At 40.0% G+C, this 27547-nt stretch overlaps 1 protein-coding gene across 4 annotated transcripts; it reads left to right on the top strand.

Annotated features, from left to right (window-relative positions):
- Positions 1-668: 668 nt before the first annotated feature.
- On the top strand, positions 669-27465 carry PGM2 (phosphoglucomutase 2). 4 transcript variants are annotated; one of them, XM_042470238.1, is made up of 16 exons: positions 725-799; positions 2165-2271; positions 6955-7006; positions 9878-10045; positions 12102-12208; positions 14291-14375; positions 15595-15678; positions 15928-16121; positions 17044-17233; positions 17685-17782; positions 18944-19124; positions 19225-19318; positions 20740-20869; positions 20954-21143; positions 22698-22831; positions 24928-27465. In XM_042470238.1, exons 1-16 carry the CDS (start codon positions 740-742, stop codon positions 25028-25030), a joined length of 1977 nt encoding a protein of 658 aa, XP_042326172.1. In that variant the 5' UTR covers positions 725-739; the 3' UTR covers positions 25031-27465. The 4 variants fall into 4 exon arrangements, with proteins under 4 accessions (XP_042326174.1, XP_042326172.1, XP_042326173.1 ...); XM_042470239.1 differs by lacking the exon at positions 6955-7006 and having other exon boundaries at positions 2165-2173; XM_042470240.1 differs by lacking the exons at positions 2165-2271; positions 6955-7006 and having other exon boundaries at positions 669-799.
- Positions 27466-27547: the final 82 nt, after the last annotated feature.

Below are 27547 nucleotides of genomic sequence, written 5' to 3' on the forward strand. Positions count from 1 at the left end.
GTCATAATTTCTGCTTCATTTGTGGGATGCTTTAAACGCACTTTAATCTCTCTTTAATGCCAAAATCAACATGTGATAAACTCCAATAAGAGTTAAAGTATACAGAGGTAAACCAGACAGTAACAACAAGATATATATATATATATATATATATATATATATATATATATGATGTTTTAATCATGTAATGTTGTTTTAGATTGTACGCCGCTTGGCAGGTTTTATTCTTTTATTCTTATTTTATTTGACCCTCGCTATGTTAAGTGCTGTGTGCGCACTTTATGGCACTCTATAAACAAATAATAATAATAATAATAATAATAATATATTGTAAATGAAAAAACCTGACTTATGGGGCACCTGTGGAAGTAATGAATGTTAAGAATGAATGGGATTTTATGTTTGTCTGACCGTTATGGAGGGAAATGTAAGTAAATGTAAATGCGTAAGGTACAATGTCACACTATACGGCTTTAGGGGGTTGTTTATTGTGCTGTTTTGAAACAATAACTGAAAAATTCCCACACTGACACTGAGCTTCCTCAACGGGTCAGAAGAGGGTTGTTGCAACTAGGAAGAGTTAACTGACAAAGGGAGAGTGTGCCTCAGAGTAGTAGCCTCCGCCTTTTGGAAAGGCGGGCTTGGGGACCGCCATTTTGCAGGCCAGGCCTCCCTCCTCAGAACAAAAGGCAGCCAAGGCCCCATTGGAGCACACTCTGCTCTGACTAGGGAAGGAGGCATGGCTGCGTCAGCGGAGGAGGCCCGGGCGGCGGCGGCCCAATGGCTGCTCTGGGACAAGGTGAGGAGAGAGGCTGCTCTGCTTTCGCTCCCCGGGAAGCCTTCCCTTGGCCTTGGAGCGCCTTTCCTCGCCCATTAAGCAGCAACTTGGAGCCGGGCGAGGAAATGAGCTCAAAGGCAATGGGGAGCTTTGGGGGGCCATTGAAGGCAGCTCGCTCTTGCTTTTGAGTGTTGGACTCTGTTGTTGTGGCTCTGGAGGCTAGGGTTCGAATCCCAGCCCCTGGGCAAGTCACAGTCTCTCAGCCTCAGAGCAGGGCAAGGACAGACCCCTGATTCATCATGGGTATGCCATACTCTCTCAGCTTCAGAAGAGGGCAAGCCAAGGGCAAACCTCCACCCCCCCTTGGGCAAGTCACACTCTCTCAGCCTCAGAGGAGGACAGGAGCATATCTCCACTCCCTCTTGGGCAAGTCAGACTTTCTTAGCCTCAAAGGAGGACAAGTGCAAACCCCTCTTGGGCAAGGCACACTCTCTCTGAGGCTGAGAGCAGGGCAAGGGCAAACCCCAGACCCATTCTGGGTATGCCACACTCTCTCAGCCTCAGAGGATGGCAAGGGCAAGCCCCCTGGGCAAGTCACACGCTCAGTCTCGAGGGCAAGGGCAAACCCCTTCACCGCTTGGGCAAGTCACACTCTCTCAGCCTCAGAGGAGGGCAGGAGCATATCTCCTCTCCACTCTTGGGCAAGTCATATTTTCTCAGCCTCAGAGGAGGACAAGGGCAAGCTCCCACTCACTCCTGCACAAGTCACACTTTCTCAACCTCAGAGGAAGGCAGGGGCAAAGCCTCACACTCCTGTGCAAGTCACACTCTCTCAGCCTCAGGGACTGGCAAGGGCAAACCTCTTGGGACGAAATCTTGCCAAGAACACTCTTGTAGTAGTTGTGTGCCTTCAAGTTGTTTCTGACCTATGACAACCCTTAAGGCAAACCAGTTCTTGCCAAGAAAACCCCATGATAGGTTTGCATGAGGGTCACCCTAAGTAGGAGATGAGTTGGAAGGCACACAACTACAACAAAGCTATCGCGTCATTTTCTTGGCAAGATGTCTTCCCAGGAGGTTTGCCTTTGCCTTCTCTTGAGGCTGAGAGGGTGTGATTTGTGGCCTTCATAAGTGGGAAACAACTTGAAGACACGTAGTGACAAAAGAGCACTATAGGCACACACTTATCCAGTGTGTGTGTGTGTGTCATTATCAGTCTCATCCTGTAATGTGATTTCCCAGGGAGGGTGATGACCAGATGCGAAAGAAGGCAAGCTTTGAATAGTTCCTTGTTTATTTGGTCATTTGTTAGTTAGTGGAGTTTGCCACGTAAGCTCCAGCCGGTTAAAAAAAATAATAATACTGTAATCCCTTTTTCTTTCACAGTTGTCAGAGGTGCATGGAAAACCTGATCCTGTTTTGCCTCTGCAGCTAGGGCCATCTAGGGAGGCCATGCCAGAAGCAGGATTTGACTCACAGATCTTTGCAAGCAGGTCTGTAAAGGGTGTGTGTTGTTTGCCTTCAAGTCATTTCCCACCTAAGGAGACCCTATCATGGGGTTTTCTTGGCAAGCTTTTTCAGAGGGAGTTTGCCATTGCCATCCTCTGAGGCTGAGAGAGTGTGACTTACCCAAGGTCACCTAGTGGGCTTTTATGGCTGAGTGGTGATTCGAACCCTGCTCTCCAGAGTCATAGTCTAGTGCTCAAACCACTACGCTACTCTGGTTGGTCTTATAAAGTGTACAGTTTAAAAGTCAATTCAAAGGTAAGCCCCATGGAGTTCAGATTCTGCACCTTTTCCTGCAATCTTGGACATACTTCCCCAATATTCTTATCTTGAATTCAAAGATATAGACACGTTAGTCTGCAGAATCATTATGTAGCACCTTTGAGACTAACTGAGAGAAAGAAGTTGGCAGCATGAGCTTTCGTAAATTATGGTCTTAGATGCATTATCTTGAGTCGCTCTCTGTTCATCTGTGCACATCCTAGTGGCTGGTGGCTTCCACACTGGTGGGGTTGTGAATCTTTTCTGGCTTTTAGTACAAACTTTAAAGGTACTATCCAACATGCTCAAACTACATGGGAGTAAATTTCAGCACCTTAAATAGCTCCTTTAAAGTTGAGCCTAAAACTTGGTCCAAAGTCACCATTCTACTGGCATGGGAGCCATAAAACACTGTTGTGTGCATGTTTACTTGAGATTGCTGAACAAGTTAGGCCAGTGGTTCTCAAACTGTGGGTCAAGAACCCCAGAAGGCACAAGAGTTGCTCAATGGGATATTTGAGACTTGGAGTCCCAGATTCCTCCTCCTGCTCTGCTCTCCAAACCTTGTCTCTCCTGGAAGGGAAGAGAAAGGCGAGGAGGGCACTTGGCACAGCCGCCTCTGCCTGGGAGCAGGGAAGCTTGCTGGATCATGGCCTCAGGACCAATGCCAAGCCGCCACCTTCTTCCCTTACCAATCCCGTAATTGCCCCAGTTTTTCAGAGAAGAGTTTGCTGCATTAATATTATGAGCTAGCTATGGGTTAGTGGTTTGAGCATTGGACTACGACTCTGGAGACCACAGTTTGATTCCCAGCTCTGTCATGAAACCCACTGGGTGACCTTGGGCAAGTCACACTCTCTCATCCTTAGGGGAAGGCAATGGTAAATCTCTGAACAAACCTTGCCAAGAAAACACCATGATAGGTTCACCTTAGGGTTACCATAAATCAGAAATGATTTGAAGGCACACAACATGCACAACACAGGTTCATGTATATTTGGATATACATGAATGTGTGAATGACAGTATGCAGATTAAGCAAACAAAATATTTTTATTCATTTTGCTACATTGAACGGAGGTGGGGTTGTGCTGTCCCCTTGTAGATGTAAAGGGGGTCACAAGGGCAGAAAGCTTGAGAACCACTAACTTAGACCCATTAAGCCTGGGAGGGTCACTCCCTGAGTAGCAGATATAGACCTTCAGCCATAGTTGGGATGCAGAACCTAAAGGCAGCATTTCCGTGTGTCCCACCCTTTTCTACTACTATCTTTTAATCTAATATTTTTACTGTATTTCAGTTTTTTCTGAGACATATTTATTTTTCTATCACATCTTCCTCACACTTCTTTTAGGTGGGTGGCACACAGTGTTATTTAAAACATAAAACAGGATGTATGCTGGACATTCTGGAGTGGAGAGAGTACCTACATAGGGAGATAGACCATTCCCTCAGTGATGGAGCGCCACAAGTTCTGGAGTCGGTAACCCTCCAGAGCAAGAGCAGATCAGCCTGTGGTTCTTCGTGGCCTGGCTTTGGCACAGAAGAGTGAGGTCAAGGCTTCTTTTTGTTTTTCCGCCACTTTTCATGGCTCACTAGAGGCAAACCTGTTAGCACTGGTAGCATGCAAGAGTGTACAGAAGTGTGTCAACTCTGTTATTTGTAGGCCAACTGGCCACTATCCAAAAAAGCTGCCCCTCACTAGACTGAGAGACATTTGGGGTTTTATTTAGTGGACCTATCTTAAGTTAGGTCCAAAATGCACTGCAGAAATAATTCAGTTTGGGATCGCTTTAACTGCCCTGTCTCAGTGCTAGGGAATCCTGGGAATTGTAGTTTATTGTGGCACCAGAGCTCTCTGACAGAGAAGACTAAATGTCTCACAAAACTACAGTTCCCAGGATTCCCCAGCATTGAGCCAGGGCAGTTAAAGCAGACTCAAACTGGATTATTTCTTCAGTGTATTTTGGACCTAACTTGGGTCCAGTAAATAAAAATAAAAATCTCTTGTTCCAGCAGCATGCAATAGGACTCCAGGCTTGAAATAAATTGCAAATCCCAACCAGAGTAAACCTATTGAATCAGTGGGATTTACATAAGTGTTGATTTGTCATCATTCAGTGGATCTATTCCAGTGAGGTTTGCAGTTGAACTTAGGTCTTAAATTAATTATGGCTCATGCAAATTCATGGTGATTTCAACAGGTCCTAAAGGCAGCAAATTTTGTATGGAATCAATCCCAGATCTTTCACTGAATGTTTAAATGAAAGTCACACAGAGAGGCAAGGGGAAAAACACATTACACAGAGTGGGTGGATAATTACTGGAATGACCTGCCTGTTGCAATTAGTACAATTATTTCAGCACATCCCATTTCTCTCTCTATCTCCAGTGTCTCTTCCTCATGCTAGTGTACTCTGATAGGAGCATTACTGTTTAATCCACTCATTCAGTTTTGGTATTTATTCTTCTCTGCTGGCACCCAGGTGTCCCTTATGTATGTCAGAAGTACTGGTTTATGCACAAATGAAAATAGAAGCGTTGTTTACTAAAGTACCTGTCCTGGAAGCCGTGGTTGTTGTTGTTGTTGTTGTTGTGAAGCTTCAAGACATTCTGAATTATGGCCATCCTAAGGTGAACCTACCTCAGGATTTTCTTGATACAGTGTGTTCAGAGGAGGTTTGCCATTACCTTCTTCTGATGCTGAGAGATTGTGACTTGCCCAAAGCACCCACTAAGTTTCCATGTCAGGGTGTTGTTTCGAATCCTGGTCTCCTGTAGTCCTAGTTCAGTGCTCAAACCACTACACCATGCTCTGGCTCTTACCCCTCAATACTTATTTGGACCTTTTGTTATAATGGAGATTACTTAATGGGGACAAGTATAATAACTGAGGATGACTTACTTATAAGAGTGTGGGACGGAGGACTGCAGATGTAACTTAGTAGTATGGGTTCAAATAGACAAGGCAGCAGCTTTTTGGCACTCTAGCAGCACTGCATTTAGACACCACACGCTGCAGGAGCACCGAAAAGCCACCACAGCGGTGGAAAGGGTGCCTTTTTCCTAGTGCAAAAAGGAACTTCATTTTGCAACTTCTTTTTGCACTGGAAAAAAGCCAGATTGGGGCCATGATGTGTGGTTGCCACAGCCCCAATCTGGCAGTCAAAGGGGCAGCATCAAGCCGCCCCTTTAGGGCAGTTTGTTTCAGCCCTCTATTATGCAATGGATGGGTTTCAGTACAGACTACTGTATATTATTTAGTGTATTCTACAGACATGCGGTGGTTTAAGACGCCACCAATTCTGATGACCGGAAGGTTGGCAGTTCAAGGCCTGAATGCTGCATGATGGGGTGAGCTCCTGTCACTAGTCTCAGCTTCTGTCAGCCTAGCAGTTCAAAAGCACACAAATGCAAGTAGATAAATAGGTAACACTTCGGTGAGAAGGTAACAGCATTTGGAGTAGTCCTAGGATAATGCTGGCTCTTTGGCGTAGTAATAGAGACGAGTACTACCCCCTAGAGTTGGTTATGACTAGACATTCATGTCAAGGGACTACCTTTACCTTTACAGACATGTAATTAATGATATTAGTGACCATTATATTAGGTTTGGATGCTTTTTATTCAAACTCTGGCATCTCAAGATTATTCAACACCATTTATATTTCAAGAGTGTCTTTAACTTCAATGGCTTTTTCCCTACTGTATATACTGGTGTATAAGTCGACCGCGGCAGGTTTTGGGGCAAAATGGATTTTGATATGACCGTGGAGTGGGGTCGACTAGGGGCATGTAGAGGATCTAAACGGAGGGGGGGGCAGTACTTGCTCCCTCTTCTCCCTCTCTGGACCTCTCGCCCAAAGGTCCAGTTCTGAGCCTGCAAAATATGGACACAAACCTCCAATTTCCCTCCTTGCAAAAAGGGGGACAGGAACCTCCAATTTTCCTCCTCTCTCTCCTCCCTCCCTTCTCCAAAGCTTTCCCAAGGCTCATGGAGAAGTATTACCTTATTGACCCATATATATATCTACCTATTTTGGAGCCCATTTTTGGGCTTAAATTTTTTGACATATAGATGAGTATATATGGTATGTTCTTTTACTCCACTTGTTTTTGTTTTGTTTTATATAAGATAATTTCATTTGTATACATTGATATAAAATATTTGTACTCTGTCTGCTGTTCCCTCCAATTAATTGAAACTCACCTGGTTTGATTATTCTGCTCTAGTGCCCTTAAAATTTTATTGAGTCTTTAATAAATTATCATTAGTCCACTGTGTAATTGAGATCTGAGTACAAACTGCCAGAAAATCATTATGCAATTAATTCTGGAACTAAATATTTCTGTAGCAATCCCATTCTAAATATGTGTGCCACTTACATGCACTTCTTTCTACATTACAGAGTGAGGATTGCAACCTTGATTTCACATCAGAAGATTGTTACAAAACGTAAAGTAAATTTCAGCTAAGATCACTGCTCTGATAAGCAGTGTAGTACTGCTTTTACTATTACAAAATAGGGACCCAGGTTTCCAAACTGTTACATACATATGGATTTCTGTCCTTGGATGATCACAGTACCGGCCTGGAACATCTCAGCAAATACTAGTTGCACTGTTTCAAGATTTAGTAAACTTTTCCAAGACTAGCCTGATCTAGACTTCAATCAAAATGATGGCTAAAATATAATAGATAACAAGGATAACATAATAGAGAATAAGCCAGTGCCTGAGAGAGTGGGATTATGGAACAAACTGTGTATTTAATGAATATCATTCTCTCTGACTATTCTGTCCTCAGTTCACTGAACCATCTGCTTCTTTTAGTAGTTAAAAGTGGCAACTGGGAGTCCTTGGTCCAAATCTTATTTCAAAGCCAAACTAATGTGATGGCAGCAAGTGTGTGTGTGTGTGTACTGCAAAATCTGTATGCCACAACCAACAAGGGGGCGGGAGGACACTAGCAAAATCCTTTTTAGAAACTTATGTTTGACTCTGCATTGGCATGTTTCATCTCACAAATGAAATGCTTTTTCTGTGCTCCTCAAAGAGGACAAAAACATTTTATAAGAGAGTACTGTTAAGATATTCTGGTCTTGGTGAATACCATACTGGCTTTCAGGCACAAGCTTGGTAAGTACTTTGCAGAGGTCACTATCAGCCTGAACTTCTCCATCCAGTCTGCAGCATATGAATAGTGTTGACTTATCTGCCTTCCTCTTAATTTTTTTAATGATTAGGTAATGCATGTGAAGCTCTTGGGGCATTCTATTTTAAACAAATGTTAGTGGTTCCCGCATCCTTTTCTTCTCTATATACCCAACAAGGATACTGAGTGGGGCACATCAGTGGCTCATGGATTTAATAACAGAAAGCCACCTGCACCATTTTGAGATAGAATCATAGAATCATAGAATTGGAAGATGACACATCCCATGACAAACCACCACTTACTCTGAACTTTAGCCATTACGAATTCATATTCAGAATACTGTGGATCTTTATTCGTAAAGTATTCTGCTAATAGGAACCGCATGGTTGGATGTTCAAGCAACTTTGCATACGCATAATATTACTTTATGAGGCACTCGTGATGGTGAATTAGAAGAGTATGCTGTCTTATTGAAGGCATGTAGGATCATCACATTTCTTTCGTTATATGGTGACTTTTCTTTAAAAAAGAACAAGAAACTACCTTCTTGTGATTTTGGTCCTTATTGACTTTCCTTTTACAGCTTTAGGAAGAAAATGTTTTTAATTACTGAAGACAATGCTCTTATTTTTATTTTTATTTTTGTACGATTTTAAATCTGCACTGGTTTAAAAAAATGTAAGCTAAAAGACTGAATATAAATGAATGAGAACCACTACCATCACATGCTGGGGTGTCACCTGGTGAGAGGTTGGGGCTTCAGGGGAAGGGCTAAAGGGCTCGCCCTCACCTCCCTACCTGGAATGGCTTTACCCCCAAGTAAAGCCATCCTGGGCAGGGAGAAAGGGGTGCCATAGGCCTCTCCCTCCCTGCCATGTGCCATGGCTTGAGGCAGGAAGACATGGGGTGTGTAATACCAGAAGTTGATATGAAAACACTATGGGAAGACATGGCATGGGTCCTTTCCCATATGGCCTTTGCCCCAATTTTTGGAAGTGATTGACTTGTGGGAGTAGCTACAATAATGGCTTCTCTCCAGTGGTTTGCAGAGTTCTGATGTCACATTTGTGCTGCTTTGTTGCAGTGATTGAGTTGCAGTTCAATAAAGATTTGATTTATTTTAGCAGCAAGTAACCTTGGAAAAACCATTATGGCTAAAAGGCAGACTAGAAATCAAGACACTGTGTGCAGTATAGGTGGGGTGGGCAGCCATTTGAAACAGTTGCACTCCAGAACTCCAGTGGCTTTCAAAGGTCAAATCCTGCCAAATGTTGTTGCTCTTGATCTCTGATCAGCACTACCTAGCATGGCCAATGCTCAGAGATGATGGGGGTTGTAGTCAAAGAAAATCACAAGGCCTATACATCCCTTTTGTTGTTGTGTTCCTTCAAATCATTTCTGACTTACAATGACCTAATGCAGGATTGTCTTGGCAAGATTTGTTCAGAGGAGGTTTCCTCTGAGGCTGAGGGTATGTGGCATGCCCAAGTGGGTTTTATGTCCAAGTTGAGAAATAAACCCTGGTCTTCAGAGTCATAGTCCAACACTCAAACCTCTACACCACACTGGCTCTCCCATCCCCATTTCAGGAAATTTTTCACTGAGCTTTGCCCCCCTTTTTTTGGCCATGAGGCCGTTACACATTAAAGATTTAAAAACTTTTGGCCTTTGTTCTAACCTGAACATAGGGTTCACTTAGAATACTGACCAGGGCTGTTTGCTTGGTTTGCTTGAACTTAGAGTGTAGCTAAGAAGTATGGGTTTACAATTTACAATTTTTCTTCTCTTCAGTAAGAAAGGGTGTCTCAACACATTTCAAGTCTTTTTACATATTTCTTATTTTATTTATTTTGAGAATTTTTGCTAAAAAATAATTTGCACAAAAAATTGTATTTAAGAAAAACACAGTATATGTGCCCCAAAGTATATTGTATATACACAAAACACAAGATTTTCCCCACAAAAATGGAATTTGCACAAAATGCCATAAAGGTAAAGGTAGAGAGGTGTTTGTACAAGCAAAATTTTCACACAGGCAGTGGAGAGACAGTAAGCATTCAGAATTTTTTCTGCTCTATAACTGCTCGTTTCATATTTACATATGCCAAGTTTTTCCATTAAAAGGCATCTTAAATTCTAGACAGAAAATAAAATTTAGGTGAACTCTTTTACAGAATCCTAAAACCTCAGAAATGGTCAAGCAACTGGTTGCTGATGGAAACACAGAAGAGCTCCAACAATGTTTTGGTTCACGGATGGAGTTTGGGACTGCAGGGCTCCGAGCAGCCATGGGACCAGGAACCTCTCGGATGAATGATTTGACTATTATTCAGACCACTCAGGTACCATATCTAAGTGAATCTGTCTTTAAAATTCAAATGTTCCCCTTTTTTGAGCAATGACTGTCATGAATGCCTTTCGTTCATTGTCAAGAAGAGCTACTGCCATCTGTATTTTTCTGACTTGCACTGAAGTGTGTGATTTAATACTTTGAAACAACTGAGTAAAATTCCCTTAAAATTTGAGCAGGAGGAAGATTAAGGACTTATATTTTCTCCAGCCAGCTGGTCAGTGTTCTCTCAGTGTTACTGAGGCAAGTTTTAATTCTTGGACATTTTTTGTAGAACATCTCATGCGGTTCCACTTTGAACAATACAACTGTTCCTTAAAATAACTGTAATTTTTAGCTTGTTATATATCCTTCAGTTTGTAAAGTAAAAGGAAGAAAACTTTGTATCTGGAAGTCAAGTCTGCTCAATTAGGAACAGTCAAAATAATGAAATAAATGATGCTTTAACTGTAAGACATTTTTCTGCTTATGTTTCCAGACATGTGTGTGTGTCTGAGAAAGACAGAGAAAGAATGAGAAAGAGAGAATCGTCTCAGTCTTTCTGACTAGCCCCAGTTGGGTTGGGGGTAGTCATTTGCCAATAGGTTTTTTTTTTTTTTCTATAGCGGAAAAAGTAGTTTAAAAGTTTCTCAGTTACTTTACCAATTGAAAGTAGTAAATCAAATTAAATGTCCACCCCTTCCCCTTTTCCCCTGACCACTGGTAAACAAAGGGCAACTAAGCCGCACCTAAGGCCCACCCACTGACCATCCAAAACCATCTTTAAAGTGGAACTGGTAGCACAGCAGTAGCAGGAAAGGGGGTCATTAACAGAGTTTTTGCATTGATGGAAAGAAACGCTTTCCAAACATAGTTTTTTGTGGGGTTTTTGGGCTATGTGGCCATGTTCTAGAAGAGTTCTAGAAGGCCACATAGCCCGAAACACCAACAAAAAACTATGGATGCTGGCCATGAAAGCCTTCGGCTTTCCAAGCAATCTCCCACTGGGATAACAACAGAAGAGGGTAGATATCATATATGTCCCAGCCAAAGATGCAGTTTTCTTCCCACAGTTGCAATTTAATGCTTCATGTGATAAAGTCCTAAGAATAATATCCTGTCCTTTTCAAATTCACAGTCACGGATCATACCCCAAAAAAAACAACCCCAAACAAACAAAATTCCATATATACCAATATGAATTGTTTGCTTATAGGGTTTACCATAAAGCAGGGGCAGAACTAATCAAGATTTCTGTGATACCTTTTTCATGACATGTGCATAAGAAAACACTTGACTCAGTCATAAATATTGCACTGATGTATATGTAGAGTGACATAATGGCCCTGTAAATGCCTAGGGGCTAGGCTTTACAGACAGCATACCACACTGCAAGTCTCAGATGCAATAGGAAAAAGGCTGTTACTGCACTAGGAACTTCCACATATAAGATCTGTAATCTCTGTTAATCAAACACAGTCTCTTCCTTTACCTAGTCACAATAGTTCTCTTTGGATGTTCTGTTTTTTAAATAGGCAGAAAAGGGGGGAAATAATGCTGCATGAATATCTGTATTTACCCTTGCTATTTATTTACCACTTTTTAGGCTAACCTAACAGCCTAACCTTCTCTGCATTCCCTGAAGATGCCAGCCACAGATGCTGGTGAAACATCAGGAATAAACTCTTCTAGAACATGGCCCCAGAGCCAAAAAACCCCACAAAAACTATGGATGCCGGCCATGAAAGCCTTCGGCTTCAAAGGCTAACCTTCTTCTATTAAGGAAAATAAGAGCATTAATAAAACTTTACAATAAAATAAAATAATATAAAGAATAATTATGGGATATTGTCATTTCATGCTCTATTCCTAAACCAGCTTATCACCTTGCTCTTAAAAGTAAGATACTTATTCAGAAGCCCTGTTATATATTCATTGGAATGCACCATAATTTCCTAGCTTTGTATGTCATTGTTGCCTGTCCCCATTTTTCTTCTAGGTAAGGTGTTCCAAAATGATGTGACATATTTGCAAAACTTCTAAAACTTGATTATATGTTTTGTTTCTAGGGATTCTGTAGGTACCTTGAAAAGAGCTTCAGTGACCTAAAGAAAAAAGGAGTAGTAATTGGCTATGATGCTCGGGCTCATCCGCCAAGTGGAGGTAGCAGCAATAGGTATGCTTGGTCATTTTTTCAGTGGTGAGTTTTTTACATCATTGTTCGCCATTTTTAAAAAGCAAATAAGGAGCACACTTGGATTGGATGAGCAACTTTTCCCCCTGAATCTTAAGGGAAAGTACAGTATGTCTAAAATTGATACATTCTGTTACTGTTGTTTGTTCCATATACATCCACACATGTATATCCTGCATTTCCTAGACCTTGTCCAGGGTGGAAAACAATACCATTTTTAATAAAAATGACAACACATTTAAAAAAAAATCCATTGCAATGTTACAGCATAAAACAGCGTGGTAAAACATAATAAGAGGAACAGTGAAAAGTTAAACAATAATTTCAGCCAGCATTTTATACCAGTGATATAAAACCATTTCAGAGCCAATTGCTAATTGATAGAAATATAGGACCCTATGCTATTAAGATTGCAGTCTAATGCATACTTGCTAATGAATAAGGAACATGGTTCCAGGAGTAATTTTATATATTAAAACATATATCTTTCCCCCCCCCCCCCCGCCCTATCTCCATGGATCTCAGGAGAGTATATAATAAAATCAGTTTAAACTGTTTAAAATAATTTAAAACAGTAAAAACAATTTAAACATACTAAAAGCATATTACTGCTAATTCATTTCAAGAGTTGAATGAACTCCACACTTAACTTCCACTGATTTTAATGAAATTACATTAAAATTCTTGTCAGTCCGGGATTCTCCTCATCAGGGTTTCCCAATACTTGAGAAACACATTTGCAACCATTTTTGAAAAACCTTTCCATCTCTAACATTAAGTAAACTTTATTTCAGATGGTGTTTTGGTCCTCCCCATCCTTCGAGCTTATTTGTTGTTTCATTATTCTGTTTTTACTGTATTTGATTTGGTTGTAAACCACCTTGAGGTTTTTTGGCATGATTACAGTAGGTTTTTAATTGTTGTTTTTTTTTTAAAAGTATACAGATTCCCTAATATTTTAAAAGAATATTTTGAATTTCTTTTAAAAAATCTAATTGGATCCAATATAATAATAATAATAATAATAATAATAATAATAATAATAATAATAATAATATGATTTATTTATATGCCGCCCAGTCACTGGGAATCCGGGCGGCTTACAACAGAGGGTATAATAGACGGTTCCCTGCCCCTCAGGCTTACAATCTAAAAAGACACGACACAAAAGGAGAAGGGAATGGTGAAGGGGGGGATCAGGTCCAGCATCTTCTCTCCCTCTGAGGCCTGGACCAAGGCAGATGGACTGGAAGGAGGGCTCTTCCAACATAAACATTTTCTCCACTGTATTTACACATATTAGGTTTGCTGGACTCTTTCAAAGTATCTGGCCACTGAGTCATTTAGCTCATTACAGACTATCAGGAGTTTTCCAGGATTTTACCTAAGCCTTCTGGAAGATACCAGTGATCAAACCTTGGAACTTCAGTGTACAAAACATATGATCTACTTTTGAGCTTCAGCACTTTCTCCAAATATTTGGTGGAGGTAGTAGCACAGCTGACAACTTCTGGGTTTTTTTGTAGCAGTAAAGATATTTCATAGTTCTCTGTGGGTTCCTCCTTGGCAATTTCACACGAGAACATACTGTATGTATGAGCAGATATTTTCCATAATTAGCCTACCTGCAGTAACAAGTCAGTTGGCTTTGATGTGGGGTTCTCTTTAATTACTCTTCTTAATTTTTGTTAAGGTCCTGCCTACATAGTAGCTAGAGGAAGGCTTGCTTTATAAATTGATTTTATTCATACTTTTATTAATGATTTATTTTATTATTGATTAATGATTTATTAATATCTGATTGCACTGAGCATATACTTTCTCACTGTCCACATTGTGAAGGTAAGTAACTTAACTTGCACTGGAGAAGATGGTTATATCACCCTTCATACATTACAAAATATATATTGTTTCCAGTATAAGTGGAGATTAATCATCATGTTAAAAAGAATATCTGTTAAGTGGCCCTGATTGACAACTAAATTGGTTCCAATGTAATAATGCTTGCTAAAGTTATGAAAGGTTTCCATTCTGAATCTTGGTTTTCTTCCCTCGTGCCTACAGATTTGCAAGACTTGCTGCAACTACATTCATCAGCCAAGGTGTTCCTGTTTACCTTTTTTCTGGTATAACACCAACTCCTTTTGTGGTAAGTTTGTATTTTGTCCTAGTTACATTATTTATGCATTGTTTTAGTGGTATGTAAGTGAGTAGAACTCAGTAGAGTTTCATCTGCACACATTAAAGGTATAATGACCTCATAATTACTATTAAAAATATTAAGATATGATTAATTTAAGCTAGTCATCTACAGTTTTCTTGGATATGATAGATTTTTCTGCTCTCTGCTTCTACCTGTTGTAGATTGACTCTGTATTGTTCTGAAGTTATTTTAGGATTATGATGCAGAACCACAGAATAAGTACTTCAGTCTGGACACAGATGCCTATGATAGGGCTAAGATAAAGACCTCTCAATATTATGTTTTGGGGTTTTTTTGCTGCAGAAAAGAATTGCAAGCAAAGCTTTAAGTGCTAAACAGCAAATGCCTTTTATTGGACTGCCATTATGGATGCTAATTCTGTGGCCTCATAACCAGCTAAGAGTTTTGGCAAGGCAATTTAAAAGTTATGAGCTACTGATACTGAGGATATTCATTTTCTTGGTTGGAATATTGTTGTAATACATGAAAGGCAGGCAGTGTAATACATTGTTGTGAAAGGGAACCTGGCCTTTCTGCTGTTCCCTAGCCAGCAGACCAGTGGTGAAGGATGATGCAAACTGCAGTCCAGCAATATCTGGAGGGCCGCAAAATCTCACCACTTATACCTGCAAGTAACATGTTCTATTTACACCAGTGAGAATTCAGTACAAAATCTGACTGCATGACCCTGTACAAATGTTTTCTTATCTTTGCTTCTTTCAAAGATGTGTTGTAAGGACAACACTGAATTAATTGATTGTTTATTAAGATGTTAACAGAATTATCAGAACAGGAAAGACTTCATGATCTATATCACTGGCATTTCCCCACCATTTCTCAACTCAGTATTGAGCTTCAGGAGACAGCTAAAAGAAGAATGGCATACAATTCTTCAAAAACTATTATCTTTTAGACTTGGTGAAATTGCAGTGGAAGTTCCATTATTTTTAATGGGGACAAGCTAACATGTAAGAATGGGTTTCTGCAAGGTCTTTCTGACTCTAATAACTGCAAGGATCTTACCCTATACTCTGGTGGGACATCCTGAGGGGTGTACAAATGTACTATTTTATTTTTATTTAAAAAAAAACTTGGAAGAAACAAGGCAATTTTTCCATCCAGTCATCCTCCATTTTAACTTAACTCTTGTGTTGATTTTCCATAGCCCTATACAGTGACTCATCTGAAACTTTCTGCTGGAATTATGATTACTGCATCTCATAACCCCAAACAAGATAACGGGTACAAGGTATACTCCTGCTTATATTTTTTCTGGCGTTTTGACATGCATCTGAATATAATGATTGAATCTTAATTGCACCAGCCAAGATAGCCAGAAGGGAATTTATTTAATTTGCATTTTGGTATTTTTATCATTTGATTTTGATATCAGAGTTACAGTTTAAACAAACTACAAATTATAATAGCATTAATTTATTGTGCAATTTCCAGTAATGGCACTGAAAGAAATCTCTTCTTATATCTTGAATATTCATAGGTTTATTGGGAAAATGGTTCTCAGATAATTGCACCTCATGATAAAGGAATTGCTCATGCTATTGAAGAAAACCTAGAGCCATGGCCTCAAGCTTGGGATGACAGCCTGGTTGATACAAGTTCCCTTCTCCATGATCCTTATTCATCTATTAACAAGGACTACTTGAAAGACATACAGAAACATTGCTTTCACAGGTAAATTTGCAGGAAAAACTCTGCTGGCGAAATCTTTATTATTCATTTTTATAAGAAAAGGTTTAAAACTAAAAGTGGACTTGAAAACAGGTTCCCCCAAAGAAAGATGGGATTCTCTTCTGACCACTGGTAGAAAGGCAAGGTTTGAACGTGTGATATTGAGAGATTTGAGGATGGAACAAAATGCTGCATTAATTATATTACTCAACTAAGAGGAGGATTAGCCAACAGTAAGGAATGAGTAGTAGTCACAAATGTGGTCATCCCAAGGAGGTCACACCTTTCTAATAATAATAATAATAATAATAATAATAATAATAATAATTTGTTTTATTTATATACCGCTGTTCCAAAGATCATAGCGGTGAACAGCAAGTAAGCTAATTTCTGTGATATATTTATTGATATAAAAAGATGTCATAAAAGCTTAACTGTGTAAAGATTATAGCAACAGTAAGATTTTTGCCTGTGAGGATGAAAACTGTGGTGAGTCCAGTTTTTCTTTTTCACTTTTGAGGAAGATGCATTTGGGAAGGAAAAGTCCAAAAGTTTGGGATTGTGTCTTTTATCTTGTTCCTCTGTGGTCTTTCCTCACCTTATCCTCTAGAATCTTGGTGGAGGTACTGTTGGTAGTGCCAGCATAAAGGGGATCAACATATGTCCAAGACCTTCTGTGTAGCCCTTTTTCACTGTGTAGCCCTTTGTGTAACTTTTTGTCTGCTTGAACATCTAGAGTTATAATTGCACAACATTGCTAGAACATACACATGTTGCTTGCACTAGTGTGGCCTGAAAGTTTGAGGCATACAGTATGTTTTTAAAAATCCAACTATATTGAAATAACATGATACAATACATTTATTTGTTCTTAACAGTAGACAAGCTTATGTAAACTTAATATCATTGATGTACTTAATTTCAGGAACATAAACAAGGAAACAAAGCTGAAATTTGTCCATACCTCTGTGCACGGTGTAGGCCATGAGTTTGTGCAGTCAGCCTTTAAGGCATTTGACTTTAGCCCTCCATTTGCTGTTCCTGAGCAGAAGGAGCCTGATCCAGAATTTCCAACAGTAAAATACCCAAATCCAGAGGAGGGTAAAGGCGTACTGGTAAACATTATTTAGTCAAACTTCTTTTTACATTTCTTTTGCTACAACTCACACTTTTGTAGAAATACTTCTAAATACTTTGTCCATTTTTTTCTTTAAGTGTACATATGCTTATATATTTTGAAATGCTATCAAGCAACATTTTTTTTCTCCTTTTCTCACATTCCCAGTAACACTTATAGTATTCTGACGGGTAATTCATGTTACTTACAGGGAATCAGAAAGCTGACACATTCATGTTTCTGCAAGCTGTGCAATTAAAATAATGTGTGAATCAATGTTACATCATTTCTGTCTCCTGTATAGTCTCCAGGCTTCATACAAATCTTTGTTTCTGTAAAAAGCATATTGGCCTTTTGTATAATGTGCATATTTTTCTTTTTCTTTTTTTTAATAACAAAAACCTGCCACATAATTTGTGTTGAGGCTTCTCTTTATCATTTTTTTCCAGACTCTGTCTTTTGCTTTAGCTGAAAAAGAAGGAGCTCGGATCATTTTAGCCAATGATCCTGATGCTGATAGGCTTGCTGTTGCAGAGAAACAACAAAGGTACGGTTGGTTTGATGGTTGTAGTCTCTAAGGTGTTCTTTCACACATAGATGGGATATCTTAATTATCTGATCCCATCTTTCATGGAATGAGGGGCATGAGATTTGCAGGGCCATGTGGTTTAGTCCTGCCTTGTTGACTCTGAAGTGCCCATCCCCATCATCCATATATATAGATGAGAAAAAAGGGATGGTCTGCATAGATGTACAGAGTTGTTTCAAGTAAGATGAGAGGCTGGACTGTGATCCACCTCATGTAGGTGAGCTATATGTATACATCATTGCATAAGGAGACCTCTTTACATGTGGACTAAATAAGCACATGACTGCCGCATATGACAGTTAACAGGGCTAGCCTGCATGCAGCCTCCTTATGCATTTTTCGCAGTGGATTCCAAAGCAGCTGGGGCCAGGGCCGGGGCTTGGGTCTCAGAGCCTAGAGGCTCTGTCGTGGGTGCTGGGCCTGGAGACAGGGGCTCTGAGACTCAAGCCTCAGCCCTGGCCCCAGCTGACTGGGTGGCAAGACTCCGTCCTCAAACCCAAGCTGGGGCAGAAGGTTTGGGGGAAGGAAGAGGAAGGAAGGAGGGATGGAGGAGGCAGGGTGAGAGACTTTTGTTCCCAATGGTGGCACGGCTGTGTCCGTGCTGCCATTGGGGACAGTGAGGGCTTGCCATCCACACATGCTTACATCCATGGATGGCAAGTCTGTGGATAAGGAGGGTCCACTGTAGCTGATTTATGTGCACTGAAGCATCAGTACACAGATTTTTTAAAAGTCATTCTTCCCATGTTGGGTTAACCTGCGCTGATCCTGTGACTTGCTTGTTCTGTCAAAGTAAATACCCAAATATATATATTGTCAACTGTCCAATATTTGTTAAAATAAATAAATAAAATTAAAACTAGCCTCAGCCTTCGTGATGTTACTGAGCACTTGAGGATAGTAAAAGAAAATACACCTTAATACATTTTATTTTCAGTGGTTACATAGTCAACCGCTATGGAAGATAAATGGATCTGCACACCTAATCCTCCTTCTTTTCTTCTCATTGCATAATCAGTAGATTTCTTCCCTGCAGTTCTTGATTTACTTGTATACAAAAGCTGTCAAGCTATTTTTTCCAGTTATCTAAAAGCTATTGTCTCTTTTTATCTCACCCAGTGGTGAATGGAAAGTGTTTTCTGGCAATGAATTGGGAGCACTTTTAGGCTGGTGGATCTTCACTTGCTGGAAAAATAAGAATCGGGATCCTGGTGCTATCAAAGACATATACATGCTGTCTAGCACTGTGTCCTCAAAAATATTAAGAGCAATTGCTCTAAAGGAAGGTTTTCACTTTGAGGTAAGTTGATTGTTAGGCAGGAAGAAAACATGTAACTTTTTTTGTTCTTGTTTTGTACATGAGTCTAGTACACACTCTCATTGACCCTTGGTCTCTACAGGAAACATTAACAGGATTCAAGTGGATGGGAAATAGAGCTAAGCAGCTCATAGACCAAGGAAAAACTGTATTATTTGCCTTTGAAGAAGCTATTGGTAATATATTTTTCCTTGTTTCATAGTAATGTAATCTTGTTACAGAGAACTTTATCTGTTTACTTACACCTGTTGTTAGATTTTTACTGATCATAATTGATAAGGTATTAATGTTGGAAATTCTATGTATTGCATTCTCCTTTCCTGCCTTAGATTATTTATATCCCATCTTTCTCCCAATATAAGGAATCAAGAAGGCTAACAAAAGTTTAAAATATTACAGGTTAAAAACAATACAAGCATTATAATGAATATAGAAAGTTTAAAAACAATTAAACAATTGCCTCTGGGGAAGGAGGAGGAAGAGTAGCCAGGGTTGATTCTTCAAAAGAATCCTTCACCTCTCTCACAATTGTCTTTCTTAGACTAAGTCCCTCCTCAGCAGGAAGAAAAATGGGAAGCCAGCTGAAGCTCTTTGCTCCAGAGAGGAAGGATTGAGTGTTCTTCCTCACCATGAAGAAGCTTCTCCTTTTGCATCTAGTCACCTTGGGAGCAGCAACCAAGCAGCTACCATAAAGCATCTCACCCGCACTGGCCTTTGCTGCAAGGTATGCATGGGCAAGAGGCTTTTCAGTCGCTGCTTATTGCTGCTCCTAGGATGACTAGCTACAAAGGGAGCAGTGACTGAGAATCTTCTCACCTATGCCAGCCTTGCAGCAAAGGCTACTCAGTTGCTGCTTGACTGGCTGCTTGGTTGCTGCTCCTTTTGCACCCAGTCACCCTACAAGCAGCAGTTGAGCAGCCAACTTTTTGTTTGCTGTAAGGCTGGCATGGGTGAGAGGGAGAATCACTGGGCCACTGTCACAGTTGGATTCACACATAAGAGGCTGAAGTGGAGGAAGAGTGGGTGGTGAGTTGGACATGGCTGAGATAGATGCTGCTCACTGCTGGCTGGCTGCTGCACAAAGAGACCTGCTTTCAAGAATGGGAAGGGGGTTGTTATAGTTGTTGCTGAAGAGGGAAGTGGGCGGTAGCCCAAAATACTTTTGTGACCACTGGCTTAGAGTCTTAGAACAGTGGTGGCTCCTAAGTGGAATTAATAAAATAAAAGTACAGTGAACTGTACAGTGCGCGGACCCCCGCGTAAAGTGAATACCGCATATGCTTGAGCCCCATTTAAAACAACGGGTTGTGCATGTGGTGCAGCGCACGTGCCATGGGCACACACACCATTGCCTGTTTTGTAGTGCGAAAGCTGCATATAATGCACCTGCGTATAACGTGGGCGCATTGTATACACTCTTAGTTTGATCAAGGAAATAGGTGAAATGCTTAAATGATAGATTTCTCTCTGTGTGTTTTCATTTTTGTGGCAATTGTAACTGTCTTAATGGAAGTATAATCTAAGCACTTCATAAGTCAAGAATATCTAATTAGAGCAATTTTAACAAACTATTTTTTCCTGTAACCATCATTTTCAGGATATATGTGCAGCCCTGTAGTCTTGGATAAAGATGGTGTAAGCGCTGCAGTCATAGCTGCAGAAATGTCTAGTTTTCTGGCAACGAAGAATGTGTCTTTGTCTCAGCAACTGAAGAACATTTACAATGAGTGAGTTTCCTGTCATCATACATTTAATATGCTTTCTACACATAAGCTATATGGCGTTCACAAATGACTATTTCACGTTGATAGGTATGGCTATCATGTTACCGAAGCTTCATATTTTATCTGTTATGATCAGAAGATTATTAAGGAGTTGTTTGAGAAGCTTAGAAATTATGATGGAAAGAGCACGTACCCAAAGACCTGTGGGAGATTCTCAGTGTCTGGAGTGAGAGATCTAACTACTGGCTATGACAGTAACCAGTCTGATAAAAAAGCTGTAAGTATAGTTTGTAAATATTGCTGTTTTGTTTCTATAAAGCTTTGCACAGCACATACTCATTCTTTTTCCATACCCTTAAATACCTTTGTTTGGAAATAAACTCCATCCCCATTGATTTTAGGGACAACTGTGTTAGTCTGTACTCACTAAGCATGTACACACAGGTATTTTATAGACTAATAGTTTTATTTATGGTGCCACAATGGATTCAGTTTCAATAAGAATGATCAGGATTCCCGCATTTCACTCTGGTACAATGAAAGAGCCTGTATAGACAATGATATACTGCTAGTCATTTTTCCCCCCTTCATATATAATTCTCAGAAAATCGGAGTGGATATTATAATTTATCCTGCACAGACAGATGATGGGATGTGGTGGCTCAGCAGTTAAGATGCTGATTCTGATGATTGCAAGGCTGGCAGATTGGTAGTTCGGGACCTAAGCACTGCATGATGGAGTGAACTTCTGTTATAGCCCCAGCTTCTGCCAACCTAGCAGTTCAAAACATGTGAAACTGCAAGTAGATAAATAGATACCACTTTGATAGCAAGGTAACAGTGTTCCCTATGCCTCGGCGTTTAGTCCTGATGGTCACATGACCATGGAATCACCTTTGACAATGCTGGCTTCCTCGGCTTAGTAACAGAGATGAGGACCGCTCCCTACAGTCAGATATGACTAGTCAATTTTCTCAAAGGGAAAACCGATACCTTTTACCTTTACAGTCATTATAAACAGTCATATACTAGATGTGATTGTCTTTTAATGGTTTTATTTGCTAGTGTGGCATAATGGCTAGCCTGCAAGACCTGGACTTGAAACATTCAAGTTCAAATCCCCACATGGATATGAACCTCACTGGTTTATTTTGTAGTACAGTCAACACCACACATGGTTGACAACCACGGTGCATTGGGGACTGCAAATTTTAATCACAGATAAGCACTAGGGTAAAATATACTTGCCATTAGAAGAAAGTATGTCATATTCATCATCTGAGTGCACTGTGGTACAGTTTTCCTATCACAAGAAAAAGGAGACAGGATCATGTTATGTTTTAACCATTTGACCTAATCCTCCTTTTCATAACTGGGGAAGTACATAATACTTGGCGATTTTTTTCCTGCTCAGGGAAAAATCATGTCAGAACATATGTGAGAAATGCTCTTTAAAAATGGGTCAAGTGTTTTGAAATATTGCATTATTTTGGAATTTTCTGGGGGGGGACCCATTTGTATACAAGCTTATTGACCAAAAATGATTATTTTCTATGAAAAAAAATATTGGGGAAGTTTTACAAAATTTAAGTTTTCAGGAAAATTGAAATTTTCACAAAGTCCTCATATATGAAAAATTATCAAAAAACCCCACAAAACTCATAATCTCATCCACCATTTCACCTTCCACATGAAAACAAAATAAACAAAATTTTACATCCCTGTTCAAAACTGATACTGTACTTTATGATCTAACACTTCTGTTTCACACATCTCAGTTTCATACAGTCCAGTGGCAAAAATTCTGATGAAGTAAATTTCTTTGGTGTAGGTGCTCCCTACAAGTAAGAGCAGCCAGATGATAACATTCACCTTTAATAATGGATGTGTGGCAACTATGCGAACAAGTGGGACTGAACCTAAAATCAAATATTATGCAGAGCTTTGTGCACCTCCTGGGAACAGGTACAGTTTGGAATTATTATTTCTAGCAATTCTTAATTAAAATTTGGGAAAAGAGTCTGTCACAGAGTACTCATTAAGCAATTTTCATGGTTTGATTATGTGTAGAGTAGCTCAGTTCTGATCTAAGGGATTTTGTCATATAACCTGAATCCTAAAGCCCTATCCACCAGATCCTACCCCACTGTGTTACAGTAGTGGAATAACTTCTACGTCATTTGTTAGTACATAAATACTTGAAAATTAATGTCCTATTTAGACTTGTGTACAGCGCTTCCTGAGCTATTTGATATGATGGGCTGGCAGAGTTGTTTTTGAGTTTTTTCACTATGTGCCAAGGGCTGACACCATATTTGTATTGACTCTTTTTTCTTTCTTTCCTGAAAACTTGCTATGGACCAGAAGCTAATGGCTCACAGACTGGCACTAGTAAACAGATAACCACTTTGAGTAGTAGTTATATACTGTAAAGTATGTTTTAATTGTGAGTGTAGGGTATCTCACCAGGCTTGTTGCTGTATCATTCACAAAAGTTCTGTTTCTCAAAGGAAGTTTTTTTTAAAAAAAATAACAAAAGAAAAATGTATGAAGTAATCATTTGGAGGAAAATTAGCTTACAAAAGTAGGATGATGGATATTATTCTATGAACTAGTATTGCTTGTGAGTATAACTAAACTGAGGCTGTTGTACTTTGGACAATAATGCTTGGCAAATTGGAAAATGGTAGGAAAAGTGGAAGACTACACTTCAGGTGGATTGATTATGTCAAGGAAGCCACAGCCCTGAGTTTGGAAGAGGTGAGCAGGACTGTGGATAACCAGGGATCTTAGAGGTCTCTCATCCATAGGGTCACCATGGCCCAGAACAGACAGGCCAAATGAAGCAGCTTCCAGCTGCCTTGGAGGCATGCTGATTAGACAAGGCATGCCTCCAAAGCTAGACCGCACTCCACTCCTTTCAACGGAGCAAAGAAGAGCCAGAATAATCTGGCTCCTGGAAGCACAGGTTGGTATTGAGAGCAAACCATGTATTTGGCAGTGTTTGGATCCACTTCTGGCCAGAGCAGATTCGGGCCGCTCTTTCCCACCCATCTTCTCTAGCCCCATAAGTTGAAGTCAACTTGATAGTAACACACCTCTTTACATGGCGAAAACAAAAGTTTCTGAAGGCAACAGCACTGCATTATTACATAGTACTGGAGGAGTAATACCACATGGAAGCAACAGAAACAGAGATAGCTGCAGACTATCACTTTCTTGAATGCTTGGATCTCTGGTTTCCTTAAAGCCCAGGCACTATGAGAGAGGTGATCATTTATAATATGTGCAGCCCTGATAAAGCAGAAAGCAGATCAAGAAAAGTGAGGACAGAAAATATTGGAGACTAATTTTATATATGGTGACTGCTGCCAGATTATTGGTAGCATAAAACTGGAAAACAAGGAAAATTCCTTTTATAGATAACAGGTTACTTAAGTTAATGCACATGTTTGAATTAGATAAATTGACAGTGAGGTTGAATAATAAAGATTTTAATATGATAGATAAAGTATGGTCTCCAATTGTAGAAGTTTGTAAAAAAAGATGGAAAAATTAAATACCAAATAATATTAACCACTAAACTTTGTTAAAGTAATACTGTTTGTGATCAAGAAAATATTTGAGTATCAGAAGTTTAGAACAATGAACTAAAAAAAAGCTTTTCTTTTTCTAAGTTAGAGTAAGGTAACAAGTGTGTATAGATGGATAGTGTGTTTAAATGTTCGTGAATTTGGGGTTAATGTTTAATGTTGTTTCTTATGTGCTTTCTATGTGTTGTTGTTGCTGTTATTTTAATAAAGAGGAAAGCAGAGATGATGTTCCTCAATATTTGCCTTCCTTGCTTTCTAATATATTGAAGACAGTGTGAAAGTGGAAATTCAGTTCAGACAGTAGTTAGAATTAATCACTAGAACAATTGTGTAAGGGAGAATTAGAGGCTCAAACATACTTCTGTTTCTTATCACGAATGACAATTTATGTGTTATAGAAACTACAGATTGAAATGCATGTGATAATTTTTTTCATTATAATTATCTTGTTTTTTGTCTTATTTTTAGTGACTTTGAAAAACTGAAGAAAGAACTGGATGAACTGGTCAATGCTATTGAAAAGTATTTCTTTGAGCCAGAGAAAAATAATCTGCAGTCCAAGCCAGAATAATGTTTATGTCCCGGTTCAATCACTCATAATATTTATAAAAGAGTGATGGTTTCACAAATATGGCTGTAACTTTACCCCATTGAGAAACACTTGTGTTGCTTTTTCTGTCATCTGTATTTTAAGAGGTGGAATATGTCTTCCCTCTGTAAATTCTTTTTCGTTCAAACAATTTCCTGGAGAAATTGAACTTTTAGTAAATTAATTCTTAATGTGAGGTCACACAAGAACTTCCTATAGCATACAACTGGAATTACAGACAATACTTTGGAAATGGATAGCGTTTCTGTTACAATGTGTTAAATAATTTTGCATTCAGTCATAGGAACTGTGCCACCTGTAGACCTCTATTTTATCATGCTTGTTCAGCTGGAACTCTTTTACCTCATAATAGTTATCTGTCATATTGTGCTGAATGTCTTTTAAAGTCCGTTAAACTTTCTTGTGAAGAGACTCAAACCGATCCTCTCCCTTTCGCTGCTTATTTTCTGATTTTACTTCCCTTCTTCTGTATCTCTTAATATCTTGAATTGTAAGCACAAGAGCAAGGTCTCTTGTTTTATAGAGAATGAATTGTTACTGTGGATGCTTGATGAATAATGATAAATCATGCAGTGGCGTCACTAGGATTGGTGTCATCCTATGTGGTAATTTCAGTAGATGGAAGCAGCAGAGATGTCCCTGCCAAATGCTTCCCAAGGGTGCTGCTTCCCAAGGATAAGCAGGCAAGCAACCCAGGGGACACGTGGCAGAGGACCCCAGCCGAGGGAACACTTGGAAGGAAGGGAGGAGCAGAAGCAAAGGCTGCCCCTGAAAAAGGAAGGATGCTTCAGGGAGGACCTCCTCCTCTTCCTTCTCCTCCAGCTCAGTAGCATGGCAGCTTGGCCAGGCAGTGCTGAAGCAGCCAGGTTGGGGGGGGTCCCCCGGGGGGGGTCCCCCTGCCTGACTGCCTACCTCCATGCTACCAGGTCAAGCTGCCACGCTACTGCCACCACTGAAGAGTAGCTGGGCAGCTTCACCGGGTGGCACAGAGGCAGGCAGGCCAGGAGACTCTTGTCCCTGACTGACTGCCTCCACACTGCCTGGCTGAGCCACCAAGCTACAACTGCAACTGAAGAGTAGCCTGGCAGCTTCATCAAGCACTGCAGGCAGGCAGGTGGAAATATTCTTTCTGCCAAGCTGCCTCCATGCTGTCTGGCTAAGCCACCAGGCTACTGCTGCAGTCAAAGAGCTGGAGGATGAGGAGCTAAAGACTGGGTGGAAAAGGGAGGAGACTCCCACCTGTCAGACCTGGAACTTCGGCACCCACTCCTGCCACCCTGCAGCCTTTCTAGGTGTGATGGAGATGTTGGCCGGGAGAGGGATAAGACTCTTTCCCACCCTACCAACAAAGCTGCCAGACCCAGAACTTTGGCACCCCTAAAACATCTTTTAAAAAGTATCAATTCCAAACAGCAAGCCTTGATTTTGCCATTTTACATAAGGAACACCTTTTTACTATGCCATTGTATTAATGGGACTTGAGTATCCATGGATTTGGTATCCACGGGGGCGGGGGAGTGCCCTGGAACCAAACCGCAGAGGATAACAAGGGCCCACTGTACAAGAAACCTGCACGTCCAAGATCTGAGACAATGCACAGCGAAGATAAACCTGGCAGTAGCCCTGGCTGTTTGTGTATTTTTTTAACCTCAAACAGAAAATATCAGTAGGAATAGTTTCACAGCAGCAGAGTATTTATTATCAACATATCACAATGACAACACAACATTGTTTGGGCTTAACTTTGCAAGACACATATTCTTGCAATTACTCAGTACAGATAATGTGTGTGAAAATTCTAAAGAAATTAAACAACTGTTTTTTCCTTTGAAAAGTTTCTATTTAAGTCTTGGGCTGTACAGTACAAGCATGATCTATTTATTTTTCTTATGTTATTGTCTGTTCCCCCCTTTACCCCTTACTCCCCCCTTGGGACTTCCTATGCTTTTTTCAGATTCACAATCTAATTGGGTTGTTGTCTTTAGTAAGTCAAACTGTTTTCCTTGACTGGTCTTTTCAGCTGGAGACAGAACTTCCTCTACTAGGAATTCTTGCTCTGTCTCCCTTCTTTTAATCCAATTACAGTCGGCCCTTTTTACACACGGATTTTTTATACACAGATTCAAGCATACACGGTTTGAAAATGTTCAAAAAAAGTATAAATTTCAAATATCAAACCTTGATTTTCCATTTTTTATTTGCTATGTCATTATATTTAATGGGACTTGAGCATACACGGATTTTGTTATACACAGGGATCTTAGAACCAAACCCCAGGATATAGCAAGGGTCCACAGTATTCACAATACTGGCATTTTTCTCTAAACCTGGAGTATAAATGTACCAACAGTTTAACTGTAAATCAGTGATATTAAAAAGATTATTATTTAATCGGCTTTCAGTGTTCTGCTCCATTCTACATTATACTAGAGCCCTTCAGTGTATGAAATACAGATTGAAATATTAATTATGTAAATG

Source organism: Sceloporus undulatus, chromosome 5 (genome assembly GCF_019175285.1).
Source record: "Sceloporus undulatus isolate JIND9_A2432 ecotype Alabama chromosome 5, SceUnd_v1.1, whole genome shotgun sequence".
Taxonomy (NCBI): Eukaryota; Metazoa; Chordata; class Lepidosauria; order Squamata; family Phrynosomatidae; genus Sceloporus; species Sceloporus undulatus.